This window comes from Saccharomycodes ludwigii, chromosome VI (assembly GCF_020623625.1).
Source record: "Saccharomycodes ludwigii strain NBRC 1722 chromosome VI, whole genome shotgun sequence".
Lineage (NCBI taxonomy): Eukaryota > Fungi > Ascomycota > Saccharomycetes > Saccharomycodales > Saccharomycodaceae > Saccharomycodes > Saccharomycodes ludwigii.
The window spans coordinates 1033816-1048614 of record NC_060205.1 but is presented as its reverse complement, the minus strand read 5'-3'; the positions used below and the strand labels follow the sequence as shown (position 1 = coordinate 1048614).

The window sequence follows — 14799 nt, the reverse complement described above, 5'->3', positions numbered from 1 at the left end:
TCTTGATGGCTTGGATTATACTTTGTTTGTGTTATATTTATTGGTTTGTTAATAAAATAAGCACAATTAGTTTTTCTTTTTCCTTTCTTTTTTTTTTATTTTATTTTTTTTGAAAGGGAAAATGCGGCGCATGGTGGCTTGGATTAATACCGAGAAGCACATCAATGGTTTTAGAATGATTCTACAGCCAAGGAATAAAAACAATACTCAGAACTTTTTTTTTTTTTTTTATCTCTCTCATTATTTTACATTTTTTAAAGTATTTAAACAAGTATATGTGCATCACTATAAAAATTTGTATCCAAATTATAAAAATAAATTGGTAGAGTTATAATCTGGTTTTCGTCTGGAGGGGAAAAAAAAAAAAAAAAAAAAAAAAAAAAAAATTCTAATTCTAAAGCTTATCATCAGCTGAACAGCAAATATATTAAATAATAAAATAGAAATATCATGTCATCCAATATTAATAGCCTTATAGATCCTGACAATGACTTACCGCCCTCATATGAAGAAGCTTTAGGAGAACAACCAAGTACTGAGTATAATACTAATAATAATAGAGTTAATTTCGATCGTAATGAAAAGACACGTCCACCTCCTCCACCAAGACATCCACCTTCAAATAACATAAAAAAAGAAAAAGATGAAAATGAAATCCAAGGTGTTAAAAAATGGGATTTCCCACCAGACTACTACTGTAATAAGTGTGGAAACACAGGCTATAAATTGAATACTGGCAAAGTTTGTAAGAAATGCTTGCTATTGTTTGGTAATATTAAAAATAAAAATGAAGCGATTGAAGTTGTAGATTCCTTACCACTGGTCGGCATTGTTACCAAGCATCCGTTGGTAAAACATGCTCTTTATAGGTTTACTAAGTAGCAGTTATTTATATATAATTATTATCTATGTAGGTATCTAATAAGATTTATCAGTATTAATATGTAAAAAAAAAAAGTTTCCTAATCATTTCCCCCTTTGTTTTTTTTAGTGTAGAAAACCTACGTTCACGTGATGTATTTGAAGTGGGTGCGGGTAATATTTTCATTTTATGGTAAAAAAAAGTGGAATAAAACACAGATTTTTGATATTTTTTTGAATAAAAAAAAATTTTTTTTTTTTTTTTTAATTTTCTGCTTCTCCTTTTTTATTTATTTATTTATTTATTTATTTTTTGTTTTTCTTTCTTTTTGTAAATGATAAATTAAAAGATTATTATCTGAATTTGTTTAATGTTATTCCTTTTTTAAAACTCAATCAAAAAAAAAAAGAAAAAAAAAGAAGAAAACTTTTAAATTTTTTCTTTCTTTCTTTTTTCCTTTGATTGCATTTTCTCCATTGTAAAAATATAACTTATACACTTTTTCCAAAATTAACCGCCCAACTTTACCCGTTTTATAGTCCACTTAATAAGAATAAAACTGAAAAAAAAAAATATATATATATTTATATTTTAGTTTTTTGCTTTTTCCATTTTAATTAATATATATATATATATTTTCCTTTTTTTTTTTTTTTTTTTTTCTTTTTTTTCACTTTGCCCTTTCCATCTCTTCTCAAATGTCTGTTAACACTCAGGAGGAAATCCATCACACAACAAGAAGAAGAAAGGTCAATTATGCTGAAATAGAACACACTTATGATTTTATGGATACTGACGACGAAGAAAATTATCAACCCCCTAAAATTGACCCTAATAATAACAATATTGTAACTGAAGATAATATACCCATTGGTAGAAATAATACTGGAAGAAAAAGAAGAAGACAAAGAAGAAAAATTGAAAATGGTGACTATGACGATGATGAAAGTTTCCATGAAGACACTATAGATGATCATAGGGATGATGATGAAGAAGAAAACTATACTGCACAGGAGTTTATTCATTATGATGATGATGACGATTTTATTGTGGGTCAAAGAAGAAAAGGTAGAAGAAAAGGCGGTAGAAGAGGAAGGAGACCTGGTACTAAAAAGGAATTAGATTTTATTGAAAAGGATGATGATTATTCCGATGAGGATTTTGCATATAACGGTACTTCTGGTTCTAAATCTAAAAAAAGATTACAACCGGGCACTAATAATGATAACGTCTCACCTCGTAAAAGGGGGAAATCAGTCAGGCAAACAGGAGATGACGAAGAAACCGTAGACTTGTCACTAGAACAAGAGCTAAAAGAACTAAAGGAAGATGCGCCTATGGATATACCCCAAAGATCCTTAAGAGAACGTAAAAAAGAGGTAAATTATGCAATTCCCCCAGCCATAGATCTAATCCCTTCTCCTGAAGATAACAGTTTACATGCTTCCAAACCACAATACTCGCAAACAACTTCATTTTCAAATAGTCCTAGAAAGGGGCCAGGAAGAAGAGGAGGTGGAGCCACAACATCTTTTGGTCCCATAAGAAGGCTTTTCCCCACTGGCGGTCCATTTGGTGGTAATGATGTCACATCCATTTTTGGAAAAAATACAAATATTTATAATACGAATAATAATAATAATAATAATAACGGTACTAGTAGTAATATAAACAACACTACTCTTTTATTGGATTCAGATTCTTCTGATGATGAAATATTACCATTTGGAGAAAATAGTACAAAAAAAAGTTCCACCAAAAAAAGATCAAAATCTAAAAAACCGGAAATAGCTGACACCGACCCACTAGGTGTAGATATGAATATTGACTTTAACGATGTGGGTGGGTTAGATAACTATATAGATCAGTTAAAGGAAATGGTTGCATTACCCTTATTGTACCCAGAACTATATGCCAATTTTAATATTACCCCACCAAGAGGTGTATTATTTCATGGTCCACCAGGTACAGGTAAAACTTTAATGGCAAGAGCATTGGCAGCAAGTTGTTCCAAAACAAGTGGTAAAAAAATCACTTTTTTCATGAGGAAGGGTGCTGATATTCTATCCAAATGGGTAGGTGAGGCTGAGAGACAATTAAGGTTATTGTTTGAGGAGGCAAAGAATAATCAACCAGCTATTATTTTTTTTGATGAGATTGATGGGTTAGCTCCAGTTAGATCTTCTAAGCAAGAACAAATACACGCAAGCATTGTTTCTACATTATTGGCCTTAATGGATGGTATGGATAATAGAGGCCAAGTTATCGTAATTGGTGCAACAAATAGACCCGATGCAGTTGATCCAGCCTTAAGGAGGCCTGGTAGATTTGATCGTGAGTTCTACTTTCCATTACCAAATGAAGATGCAAGGGCTAAAATTATTGAGATTCATACAAAGAAATGGACCCCACTTTTGCCTAAAAAAATGATTTTGAAAATTGCACAATTGACGAGAGGGTATGGCGGTGCAGATTTAAGGGCATTGTGCACAGAGGCCGCATTAAACAGTATACAACGAAGATATCCGCAGATTTACCAAAGTTCTGCAAAATTAAAATTGGATCCTTCAAAAGTCTCAGTCACTGCGAAAGACTTTATTTTGGCATTAGAAAAAATAGTTCCATCATCCGCTAGAAGTGCAAACAATTTTATTTCTCAACCGTTGCCGAAGAATATTGAATGCTTATTGAACTTACAACTGGAATCACTAAAATGGGAACTAGATCGCATTATACCAACAGATTCAGTTACAAAAAAAGCCAGTAAGTCAATGATTAAATATTATACTGAATATGAAGATGATATTGATGGAGATACTGATGCAGCTACTTTAGATGGCGGCTTTGGTAAGCAAGAGTTTTTGAAAGAAATAAATATGGCAAGAGTTGCTAAACCCAGATTTTTATTATCTGGCCCACGAGGCAATGGTCAGCAGTACATTGGGTCAGCATTATTGAACTATTTAGAAGGATTCAATGTGCAAACATTAGATTTAGGTAGCATAATGTCAGAAGCTACAAAGACAATGGAAGCGTGTGTAGTTCAAACATTTAATGAGGCCAAAAGGCGCCAGCCTTCTGTTATATACATTCCAAATTTTGAAACTTGGATTAAATCTGTTTTACCAACCGTAGTATACACTTTGTCAAGTTTGCTAAGAACTTTGAAAGCAGATGATAAAATATTGCTAATGGCTATATGTGATGGGGATCTACCCGTGAATAATGCATTTATAAATGAATTTGATTTTGAAACAGTCTTTGAACTGGTAAAGCCCAGCGAGAAACAGAGGGGTGAATATTTTAAGGAACTAGCCCAACTTTTCAACACAAAGCCATCTAAATTTGAATTATCCAAAAAAAGGACCAAGCCATTAGAAAAATTAACTGAAGTAGAGCCTACCGAATATGAAAATGATAGTGATTATGATAGTGATGGTAATCCACTAAGTGCAAGGGATAAGTTAAAAAAAGAGTTAAAAAAATATCAATACGATGATATGAAATTGAAAAATACATTAAAAATTAAACTTTCTGGGCTAATGGATTTATTCAAGAACAGATATAAAAGATTTAGAAAACCAATAATTGATGATGCATACCTAGTTCATTTGTTTGAGCCTATTCCTGAAACAGATCCAGCAATTTCTTGGCAACCTGCGTACATCAAAAATGGAGACAAGATCCTAGAAGTTGCTACTGGCAGGAATTATTATAATATGGATTTAGATATTATTGAGGAAAGATTGTGGAATGGCTTTTACTCGGAACCAAAACAGTTTTTGAAAGATATTGAACTAATATATCACGATTCCAATACCTCTGAGGATAGAGAAAGAATTATTAAAGCATCTGAAATGTTTGCTAATGCACAAGTTGGAATTGAAGATATATCGGTACCAGAATTTATAAGGCAATGCAAGGAAACACGTAAAAGAGAGATTTTAAGACAAAAATTGTATCAAGAAGAGGAATTAGAAAAACAGAAAGTAGAAAAACAGAAATTAGAAAAAGAGAAAAAAAATGATACGGAGAAAGAAGAAAAACACGCTCTCGTTGAGGAGGGAAAACAACAATCTGAAGAACACCATACAGCTGAAGCTGACCCGCAAAATACAAAACTTGTAAGTGTCGGTTCAGGTAGTCAACTACAAGCCCAATTATTAGTTAAAAAGAGTTCAGATTTCATTTCCAAAGCTACTTCTGTAAGTTATTTGTTGAACGATGATGATACCTCAAAAGAAGATCTTGTAAAAGAAGATCTTGTAAAAGAAGATCTTGTAAAACAAGGTAAAAATGTGGAACATTTGGAAGTAACAAACCCTACTAAAGCTAATACGACTGACACTTCTCAAGTTACAGAAGATAAAATAATACCAGAAAATGATAACGCTTTTAAAGACAAAAAGGAAACCAAAAATGGAAACAATACGGATGTGGTAAATACGTCATTGGATAAACTGAAAACTGAAGATCCTGAACCTGCATTTATTATAGACGAATTGAGATTAAATGAGTGTATAAATAAATTATTACTAAGTACCGATGGTTTCACTGTCGATCAGTTACAAAAGAAATACGCCAACATTATAAGCGAGTGTTGGAAGTATCGTTTTAATTGGGATAGAACTGAAGCCCTTGATAAATTTTCTCAAATTATTTAAAGAAGCAGTGTGTTTTTTTCATATATTTTCCACTTATATATATATATATATATATATATATATTTATATAAAGAATAAAAATAAAAACAAATAACATATACATATGTTTATTATAGTTTTTAATATTAAGAAAACCACAGAAATGCAGAATACTTTAAGTATTATATGCGCGGTAAAAAGTAAAAATATATGTGTAGATATATATATATATATATATATATGGTAAATACAAGATACAATCATCATAATAATATTGCTTACAAGCTCATTATTGTTTTGGCCATTTCCAAAACCTTATAATCATCACCATACTGACCTACAATTTGAATGCTAACTTCAGTATTTTTGATCGGAACAGAAATAGTTGGTAAACCAGCTAATGACATAGGTACTGTAAATACATCATTAATATAGGACTTTAGTGAACTTTGCTTATATTTTGATAAAACATCCGTTAATTTGGGAGCCTTATTCATTGCTGTTAAGCAAATTAAAAAATCAACACCCTTTTCAAAATTATTTTTATTTTTAGTTAAAACATTATAGGATCTAAATATAGAGTCAAATTCATCTATCAATTGAACTCTTAATTGTTGTGCTTTAAGATAGTTATTCTTAAACGAATCAGAACACAAATTATGATTACCCAAAATAATTCTATTTTTAACCTCTTCACCAAATTCAGCTCTGGTGGGTGCAAATAAAGTGTCATCACACAAATCACTGTCTTTATCTCTTTTACCATATCTAATTCCATCATACCTAGATAGGTTGGAAGCAGCTTCAGCAGGGGCTAAAGTATAATATATCGGTAGAGAGTATTTAACCGATGGAATAGACACCGAAAAAACGGACATTCTTCGTTTATGTAGCTTTCTGAGTACATCAAGTAAAACATCATGAAATAGATCCGGGACAGATTCTTGTTTCAATTCATTAACCAAGCCAATTTTAATTTGCTTTTCACTGTCAGCGTTTTTCTCTTCAATTTTTGTTCTCAATTCATTTGATAAAGATGTTGGATCTTTTTGGTCAAACTTGTCTAATAGCCTAAATATTTTATCCAAGATGTTAATATCTTTTGCCAAAATACCAACTGTATCCAAACTTTGAGCATATGCCACCACTCCATATCTAGATATCCTGCCGTAAGAAGGTTTGAATCCCAATACATGAGTGTAAGATGCTGGTAGCCTAACGGATCCACCTGTATCCGTTCCTAAACTAAAATCGGCCAAATCACAACTAACAGCAGCTGCACTACCGGAGGAGGATCCACCAGCAACTCTCTTTTCGTTGGGGTATATTGGATTTAATGTTGGTCCATATACAGAATTAAAACCGGCTGAACCCATACCAAACTCATCTAAATTGGTTTTACCTAAAATAGTAGCACCGTTATTTTTTAAAATGCTTACTACCGTTGAATCAAAAGGAGATTTGTACCCTTTCAAAATTTCAGAAGCACAAGTTGTATCAAAATCTTTAGTAACAATGTTGTCCTTAATTGCACCTAATAATCCACTAAGTTGTTTATTTTGGGCATTATTTAAACATAATTGTTGTTCTATATTTTTATTAATACTCGTAAAAAGGTTATACTTTTTTTGTAATGTTGATATTTCCTTTACTTTATTAATTAGCCTGTTTTTATTCATCCTAATGCAATTTTTAATCCTATAATGTGATTTGTTAGTTTAGAAATGGTTCCGAAAGCAATGAGATGGTACTGTTAAGGTTCGCATTTAGTAAGAAAATTAAATGATCCTTAAAAAAAAAAATACTGGTCAAAATATATATAAAAATTGAAAAAAAAAAAAAAAAATGAAAAATAAAAAATAAAAAATAAAAAAAAAAAATAAAAAATAAAAAATAAAAATAAAAATAAAATAGAAGCCATTACATAAAATGAAGAAAACCATAATTAAACAAGATAAAAAAAAAAAAAAAAAAAAAAAAAAAAGCAAGAATATTATAGTATCCAAAAATGAACAAAAATGATGTAAAAGATTTAGTGGATATTTCCCTGGAGGCAGATTCAAAAGTTTATGAAGTAAAATCTTCATCTTCATCTAATCATGTAATATCAATTGCAAACTCAAAAGATTCTATCATAGATTATGGTAATTCAGTTAAAGTATTTGAAACAAAAAAAACTGAAGAAAGTTTAGAACAAAAAATGGCTCGAATAAAAAGAGAATTGGAATCATTATCAGAAATAGTGGGAGAAACAAAAATATCATCTTTGTTGGATTTGTATAACAAGCTAACCATAAATAACAACGTTGAATTTACTGAAATACATAATAAAATAGGCTTTGATGATAATAATGAAGATGAAAGGGAACTTAAAAATATAAAATTACCAAGTACCATACAATTTGACTATGAATGTACCCGTATCTTTTCAAGTTTAGAGAAAAGAGTAACAAAATTAGAACAGCTTGTAGGTTATGATGCAACTATGTTGAAAAATCATGAAACTATAACAAGTAAAATTAATACTTTATATCGAAAATTAGAACTGATAGGAGATAATAAACAAACTATGTTGGATAAATTTTCTGAAAGAATGAAGAAACTAAATACGGATTATGAGGACTCGCTAATGAGGAGAAGTGCGGATATCAATTCTGAGGTAGAAAAAGATTTGAAAGATAAAATGGTAAATAGAGAAGATAAAATTGATGAACTATATTCGTTTTATCAATCTGTACAGAATTATGATGAGGTATTACCTAAATTAGTAAAAAGATTAGAAAATTTAAATGCACTTAGTATGAAATTGGATGATTCTTCGGAAGTAATACTTTCACTAAATGATAAAATTGAATGGTTAGAAGAACAATGCAATGCATGGCAATCAACTGTGGAGATGTTGGAAACTGCTCGTGAAAGATCTGAAGGACAAGAGCAGAAATGAGATTTATAGATTAAGCACAAAATGTTATTTATTTTACTATAATGGAATTTTTTTTTTTCGTAATCAAATGTTAAACATTTTATATAATAGTATAATCTTACAATATATTTCATTACTGGAAAACGTCTTAGCTTTTAGTAATCTTTGACAGCTTTGGAAAATATTAGAAATTATTTGTAAATGTGAAATTAAAGCTTTTCCTTTGGGTCAATTTGTTTTATTCGGATTATCGCTTTTTATCTATTTCGGACTTTGTTGTTTTACATGGATGTGAATCTGAATTATATTCAAGAATTTCAAATGTCATTTATTTTATTTTTTAAACTGGAATAAAAACACAAGCATTACCATCAAAAAAATAAAAAAAAAATCAAACTATCAATCAAATAAATATCCTTTAATTATGTCTACAGCATACTCTGTTCATTCACCAGGTTCATATATGCAGGCCATGGATACCATGGTACAAGCCTCCGCTAATTTTGTTTTATCAGAAAAGGATCTAATTCCGTCATCCATCTCTGATTTACCTACAGAAATGGATCCTGAAACCAACACTGATACAAAAGTAAAATTGGCTGTGGTATCTAATGATAGAAATGATTGGGACGATATTTTTGATCAATTTAACGATTTGTCATTTACTAAATTAGATGAAATTATTGCACACAGCTCTTCGAACCCAGTATCTTTTCATGACTCATTATACGACGAAGTTTCCCAAAAAATTAAAGAAATAGCCAAGAATAAAGGTGATATATCAGGAAATGACTTTTTAGAAAGTATTATGCAAATTTTAAAAACCGAACACGAAGAGTCTGCTCTACAATCGTTCCTTTTTGATATATTAGGATTTGAACATTTTGACTTAATCACAACTATCATTCAAGATAGAAGTCTCATTGTTGAACAAGCATTTGCCAATACCAAAGAGGTTGAACATGATGAAGTATTTTTGACTGAAAATGATATTGCGAATCAGGTCAAAAGAAACAGGTTTTTAAGCCAAAATGAAGTTTTGGATAAACAACAAAAACAGGTTAAATATCCTCATGTTTTCCGCACTTATGAAGCTGGTAATACTCTTTCAATGACTGGTCAAAAATTTACTTTGCCCGTTGGCACTACTAGAGAATCTTTTAATACCCATGAAGAAATTACAATCCCACATTCCAAACGGAGGTTCAAAAAACTTAATGAAAAGCTTGTTGATATCAGTGATCTGGATTTTTTTTGTCAAGGTACTTTTAAAAATTATAAAACTTTAAATAGGATGCAATCTTTGGTCTATCCTGTAGCTTATAACACTAACGAAAACATGTTAGTTTGTGCACCTACAGGTGCCGGTAAAACAGACGTTGCACTATTGACTATCTTGCATACTATACAGCAATATGCCCAAGAGACTTCTGAAGAGGTGGATATTGATTACGATGAATTCAAAATTGTCTATGTTGCTCCGTTAAAGGCCTTGGCGGCAGAAATTGTTGAAAAGTTTTCCAAGAAATTAGGGTGGCTAGGCATTCAAGTCCGTGAATTAACAGGTGATATGCAATTGACTAAAGCTGAGATTATGGAAACGCAAATTATTGTCACTACTCCAGAAAAATGGGATGTTGTTACTCGTAAAGCTAGTGGCGATAATGATTTAGTATCCAAGGTTAAATTGCTAATCATTGATGAAGTTCATTTGCTACACGAAGATAGAGGTTCTGTTATTGAAACATTAGTTGCGAGAACTTTGAGGCAAGTTGAGAGTTCCCAGTCTATGATCAGAATTCTTGGTTTATCTGCAACATTGCCAAATTTTATCGATGTTGCAGATTTTTTGGGCGTAAATAGACAAATTGGCATGTTTTATTTTGATCAAAGTTTCCGTCCTGTTCCATTAGAGCAAGTATTAATTGGTTGCAAGGGTAAAGCAGGCAGCAAACAGGCAAGGGATAATATTGATCTGGTTTCGTACCAGAAACTTTTGGAAAATATCAGAGAAGGACACCAAGTTATGGTTTTCGTACATTCGCGTAAAGATACTGTCAAAACTAGTCGGACTTACATCACAATGGCCGGTAAAGAATCACAACTATCTTTATTTGACTGCCATGACAACGATTCCTACGATAGGTTTGCAAAAGAAATGACTAACAATAGAAGCTCTGATTTAAAAGAGTTGTTTCAATATGGGTTTGGTACGCACCATGCCGGTATGTCGAGGTCTGATCGTAACTTAACAGAAAAGATGTTTACCAGCGGTGCTATTAAAGTGTTGTGCTGTACAGCTACTTTAGCTTGGGGTGTTAATTTACCAGCAGCTGTTGTTATTGTCAAGGGTACTCAAGTTTATGATGCTAAAAAGGGTGGGTTCATTGACTTGGGTATTTCAGATGTTATTCAAATTTTTGGGCGTGCTGGTAGACCACAATTTGAGAAATTCGGTACAGGTATTTTGTGTACCACCAGTGATCGGTTGGATCATTATGTTTCCTTAATTACTCAGCAACATCCTATTGAATCCAAGTTTTCTGCAAAACTTGTTGATAATTTGAATGCTGAAATATCATTGGGCACGGTGACTAATGTGGAAGAAGCTATCACATGGCTAGGTTATACATATTTATTTGTTCGAATGAAGCAAAACCCTTTCACCTATGGTCTATCTTGGGAAGATGTTAAAAACGATCCTCAATTGTACGATGTTAGAAGAAATATGGTTATCAAAGAGGCTCGGAAATTGCATATGTTACAAATGATTGTTTTTGATGAAATATCCATGCATTTTATTCCAAAAGATTTGGGAAGAATTGCTTCTGACTTTTATTTGCTAAATGAAAGTGTTGAGATTTTTAATCAGATGCTAAATCCAAGAGCTACAGAAGCAGATGTTTTGTCGATGATCAGTATGAGTAGTGAATTTGATTCCATTAAATATAGGGAGGAGGAATCTGTTGAACTATTAAAATTGCTAGATGATAGCGTTCAATGTCAGATTGGTGGTGAAGTGGAAACTGCTCAAGGTAAAACGAACATTTTATTGCAGGCTTATATTTCTCAGGCCCGTATTAACGACTCTGCTTTAGCTTCAGATTCGAACTATATTGCTCAAAACTCTGTTAGGATCTGCAGAGCCTTGTTTTTAATAGGTATCAATAGAAGATGGGGGAGGTTTTGCAAGGCGATGTTAGATATATGTAAATCCATTGAAAAGCGTATTTGGGCATTTGATCATCCCTTGAGCCAGTTTGGATTACCGTCTCATATTTTGCAAAAAATCAGGGAGAAAATGCCAAGTGTTGATACGTTATTGGATATGGAACCTGCGGAATTGGGTGAATTGGTTCATAACAAAAAATTTGGGCCCAAACTGTTCAGGATCTTGTCATTATTTCCCAAGATTGATATCCAAGCTGAAATTTTCCCGATCACTAGTAATGTTGTTAGAATACATGCGTCTTTGGAATCCAATTTTAAGTGGGATCACAAATATCATGGTGAAGCACAGTTTTTTTGGGTCTTTGTAGAAGAATCTGATAAATCACAAATTTTGCATTGTGAAAAATTCATTTTAAATAGAAGAAAATTGAACCATCCTCATGAAATGGATTTTATGATTCCACTATCGGATCCCTTGCCACCACAGGTTGTAATTAAGGTTGTTAGTGATACTTGGATTGGTTGTGAAAGTACGTTTGCCATTTCCTTTCAACATTTGATTAGACCACATAATGAGACTTTGCAGACAAGATTGTTGAAATTGAACCCATTGCCAACAAGTGCTTTACATAATGAGTTGGTTGAATCTATCTATCCGTTTAAGTACTTCAATCCAATGCAAACTATGGTTTTCCACACATTGTATAATAGTAACGAGAGTTGTTTTGTTGGGTCGCCCACAGGCTCTGGTAAGACTGTAGTTGCCGAACTAGCGATATGGCATGCGTTTAAAGAATTTCCAGGTTCTAAAATTGTTTATATTGCACCAATGAAGGCTTTAGTTAGGGAAAGAGTGAATGATTGGTCTAAACGTATCACACCTGTTACAGGTGATAGAGTTGTTGAATTGACAGGTGATTCCATACCAGATCCTAAAGATGTTAGAGATGCCACTATTGTTATTACCACGCCTGAAAAATTTGATGGTATTTCACGTAATTGGCAAACACGTAAATTTGTTCAAAACGTTTCTTTGGTTATTATGGATGAGATTCATTTGTTGGCAAGCGATAGAGGGCCGATTTTGGAAATGATTGTTAGTCGTATGAACTATATTTCTTCACAAACAAGTAAGCCGGTCAGGTTGTTGGGTATGTCTACTGCTGTTTCCAATGCATATGATATGGCTAGTTGGTTGGGATGCAAAAACAATGGGTTGTACAATTTTCCATCCAGTGTTCGTCCGGTTCCTTTGAAGATGTATATTGATGGATTTCCAGACAATTTAGCATTTTGTCCACTAATGAAAACAATGAATAAACCTGCATTTTTGGCGATAAAGCAACATTCCCCGGAAAAACCTGTTTTGATATTTGTGGCTTCCCGTAGGCAAACTAGATTAACTGCATTAGACCTGATTCACTTATGTGGTGTTGAAGAAAATCCACGTAGGTTCTTAAATATTGATGATGAGGAAGAATTACAATATTATTTATCACAGGTAACTGATGAAACTTTGAGATTAGCGTTACAATTTGGTATAGGTTTGCATCATGCTGGTTTGGTTGAAAAGGATCGTTCTATTTCACATGAATTATTTTTAAACGGTAAAATACAAATTTTAGTGGCCACATCCACATTGGCCTGGGGTGTCAATTTACCGGCACATTTAGTTATTATCAAAGGTACCCAATTTTTTGATGCCAAAATTGAAGCTTACAGAGACATGGATTTGACTGATATTTTACAAATGATGGGTAGAGCTGGTAGACCTTCCTATGATACATCTGGTACAGCTATTGTTTATACAAAGGAGGCAAAAAAGATGTTTTATAAACATTTTTTAAATGTTGGTTTCCCCGTAGAGTCTTCTTTGCACAAAGTTTTAGACGACCATTTGGGTGCAGAAATAGCCTCTGGGTCGATTGGTACTAAACAGGATGCCATGGATTTCTTAAAGTGGACATTTTTATACAGAAGAGCATATCATAATCCGACATATTATTCTGTTGAGGGTGACTTGTCTGAAGTGGGAGTTAATAAATATTTGAGTGAATTAATCGATAGTACTATTCAAAATTTAGTTGACAGTGAGTGTTGTATGTTGAAGGGTGAGAATAATGATGAAATTGAGGCCACGCCCTTTTTAAGCATCTCTTCCTATTATTATATTTCACACAAAACCATTAGAGGATTGCTAAGGCGTATAAACAAAAATGCTACATTTCAAGATGTGTTAAAATGGTTGAGTTTAGCTATAGAATATAATGAGCTTCCGGTTAGACATGGGGAGGTAATTATGAATGTAGAGATGTCAGCCAAATCTAGATATTCTATTGAGCAAACTTTCTTTGATGAGGACGAATTACCCACATGGGATCCACATGTTAAAGCATTTTTATTATTGCAAGCTTACTTAAGCCGTGTAGAGCTTCCCATTGCAGATTATCATCAAGATACTATATCTGTATTGGATCAATCCTTGCGTATTTTGCAAGCTTATATTGATGTTGCTAGTGAAATGGGGTACTTGCACACTGTAAGAACTATTATTAGAGTTATGCAGTGTATCAAACAAGGATGCTGGTACGATGATGATTTTGTATCCACCTTACCTGGTATGACGTTGCGTAGATTTGAGGACATGAGTTATGATGAGCATGGTATGTTAGTTGCGACTGAAACCACAGTTGCAAAGCACATAAACACAGATGCTATTGGGAGGATGGGTTTCAAAAAATTGGAAAGTTTATGCAATAGCTGGGGGGTAGAAGACAGTTTGAGGAAGAAATTTATTAGTGTTGCAATGAGATTACCAGTTTTAGATTGTATTAAATTCCAAGAACAAGAAGCTAATGACAAATTGACGTTATTGGCAAAACATAGAAATAGCAAACATGAAAAAGAGTTTGCGGTTTACTGCGATAAATTTCCCAAATTACAGAAAGAATTGTGGTTCCTAATTGGTTATAAGAACGATGAATTGATGATAATTAAAAGATGTCAACCTAAAAAGATTAAAAGTAGCAATGAAGCTGTAATCATCTGTGATCTTTTAATTCCACAAGAACTACAAGGAGAAAAATTGAGTTTTACATTGATTAGTGATGCACTCGATATATCTTATGAGTTGAAACATGAGCTTATAGATTGAGCATGTAATTGTGTATGTGTTTAATTTATTTGTTGGTATATAACTA

General features: G+C 32.5%; 5 protein-coding genes across 5 annotated transcripts; 4 read left to right on the top strand and 1 right to left on the bottom strand.

Annotated features, from left to right (window-relative positions):
• Nucleotides 1-450: 450 nt before the first annotated feature.
• SCDLUD_004858 (uncharacterized protein) lies at nt 451-882 on the top strand (the record flags this gene model as incomplete). Its single annotated transcript, XM_046079713.1, has 1 exon — nt 451-882. The coding sequence occupies one exon, from the start codon at nt 451-453 to the stop codon at nt 880-882; it is 432 nt and encodes a 143-aa protein (XP_045933348.1).
• A 678-nt stretch (nt 883-1560) lies between these two features.
• Nucleotides 1561-5526, top strand: YTA7 (chromatin segregase YTA7; the record flags this gene model as incomplete). The annotated part of the gene is made up of 1 exon (XM_046079712.1): nt 1561-5526. The coding sequence occupies one exon, from the start codon at nt 1561-1563 to the stop codon at nt 5524-5526; it is 3966 nt and encodes a 1321-aa protein (XP_045933347.1).
• A 257-nt stretch (nt 5527-5783) lies between these two features.
• On the bottom strand, nt 5784-7184 carry HER2 (glutamyl-tRNA(Gln) amidotransferase subunit HER2; the record flags this gene model as incomplete). The annotated part of the gene is made up of 1 exon (XM_046079711.1): nt 5784-7184. The coding sequence occupies one exon, from the start codon at nt 7182-7184 to the stop codon at nt 5784-5786; it is 1401 nt and encodes a 466-aa protein (XP_045933346.1).
• Nucleotides 7185-7513: 329 nt separating this feature from the next.
• JNM1 (Jnm1p) lies at nt 7514-8449 on the top strand (the record flags this gene model as incomplete). Its single annotated transcript, XM_046079710.1, has 1 exon — nt 7514-8449. The coding sequence occupies one exon, from the start codon at nt 7514-7516 to the stop codon at nt 8447-8449; it is 936 nt and encodes a 311-aa protein (XP_045933345.1).
• Nucleotides 8450-8852: 403 nt separating this feature from the next.
• Nucleotides 8853-14753, top strand: SLH1 (RNA helicase; the record flags this gene model as incomplete). The annotated part of the gene is made up of 1 exon (XM_046079709.1): nt 8853-14753. One exon carries the CDS (start codon nt 8853-8855, stop codon nt 14751-14753), a length of 5901 nt encoding a protein of 1966 aa, XP_045933344.1.
• Between the last annotated feature and the right edge of the window lie 46 nt (nt 14754-14799).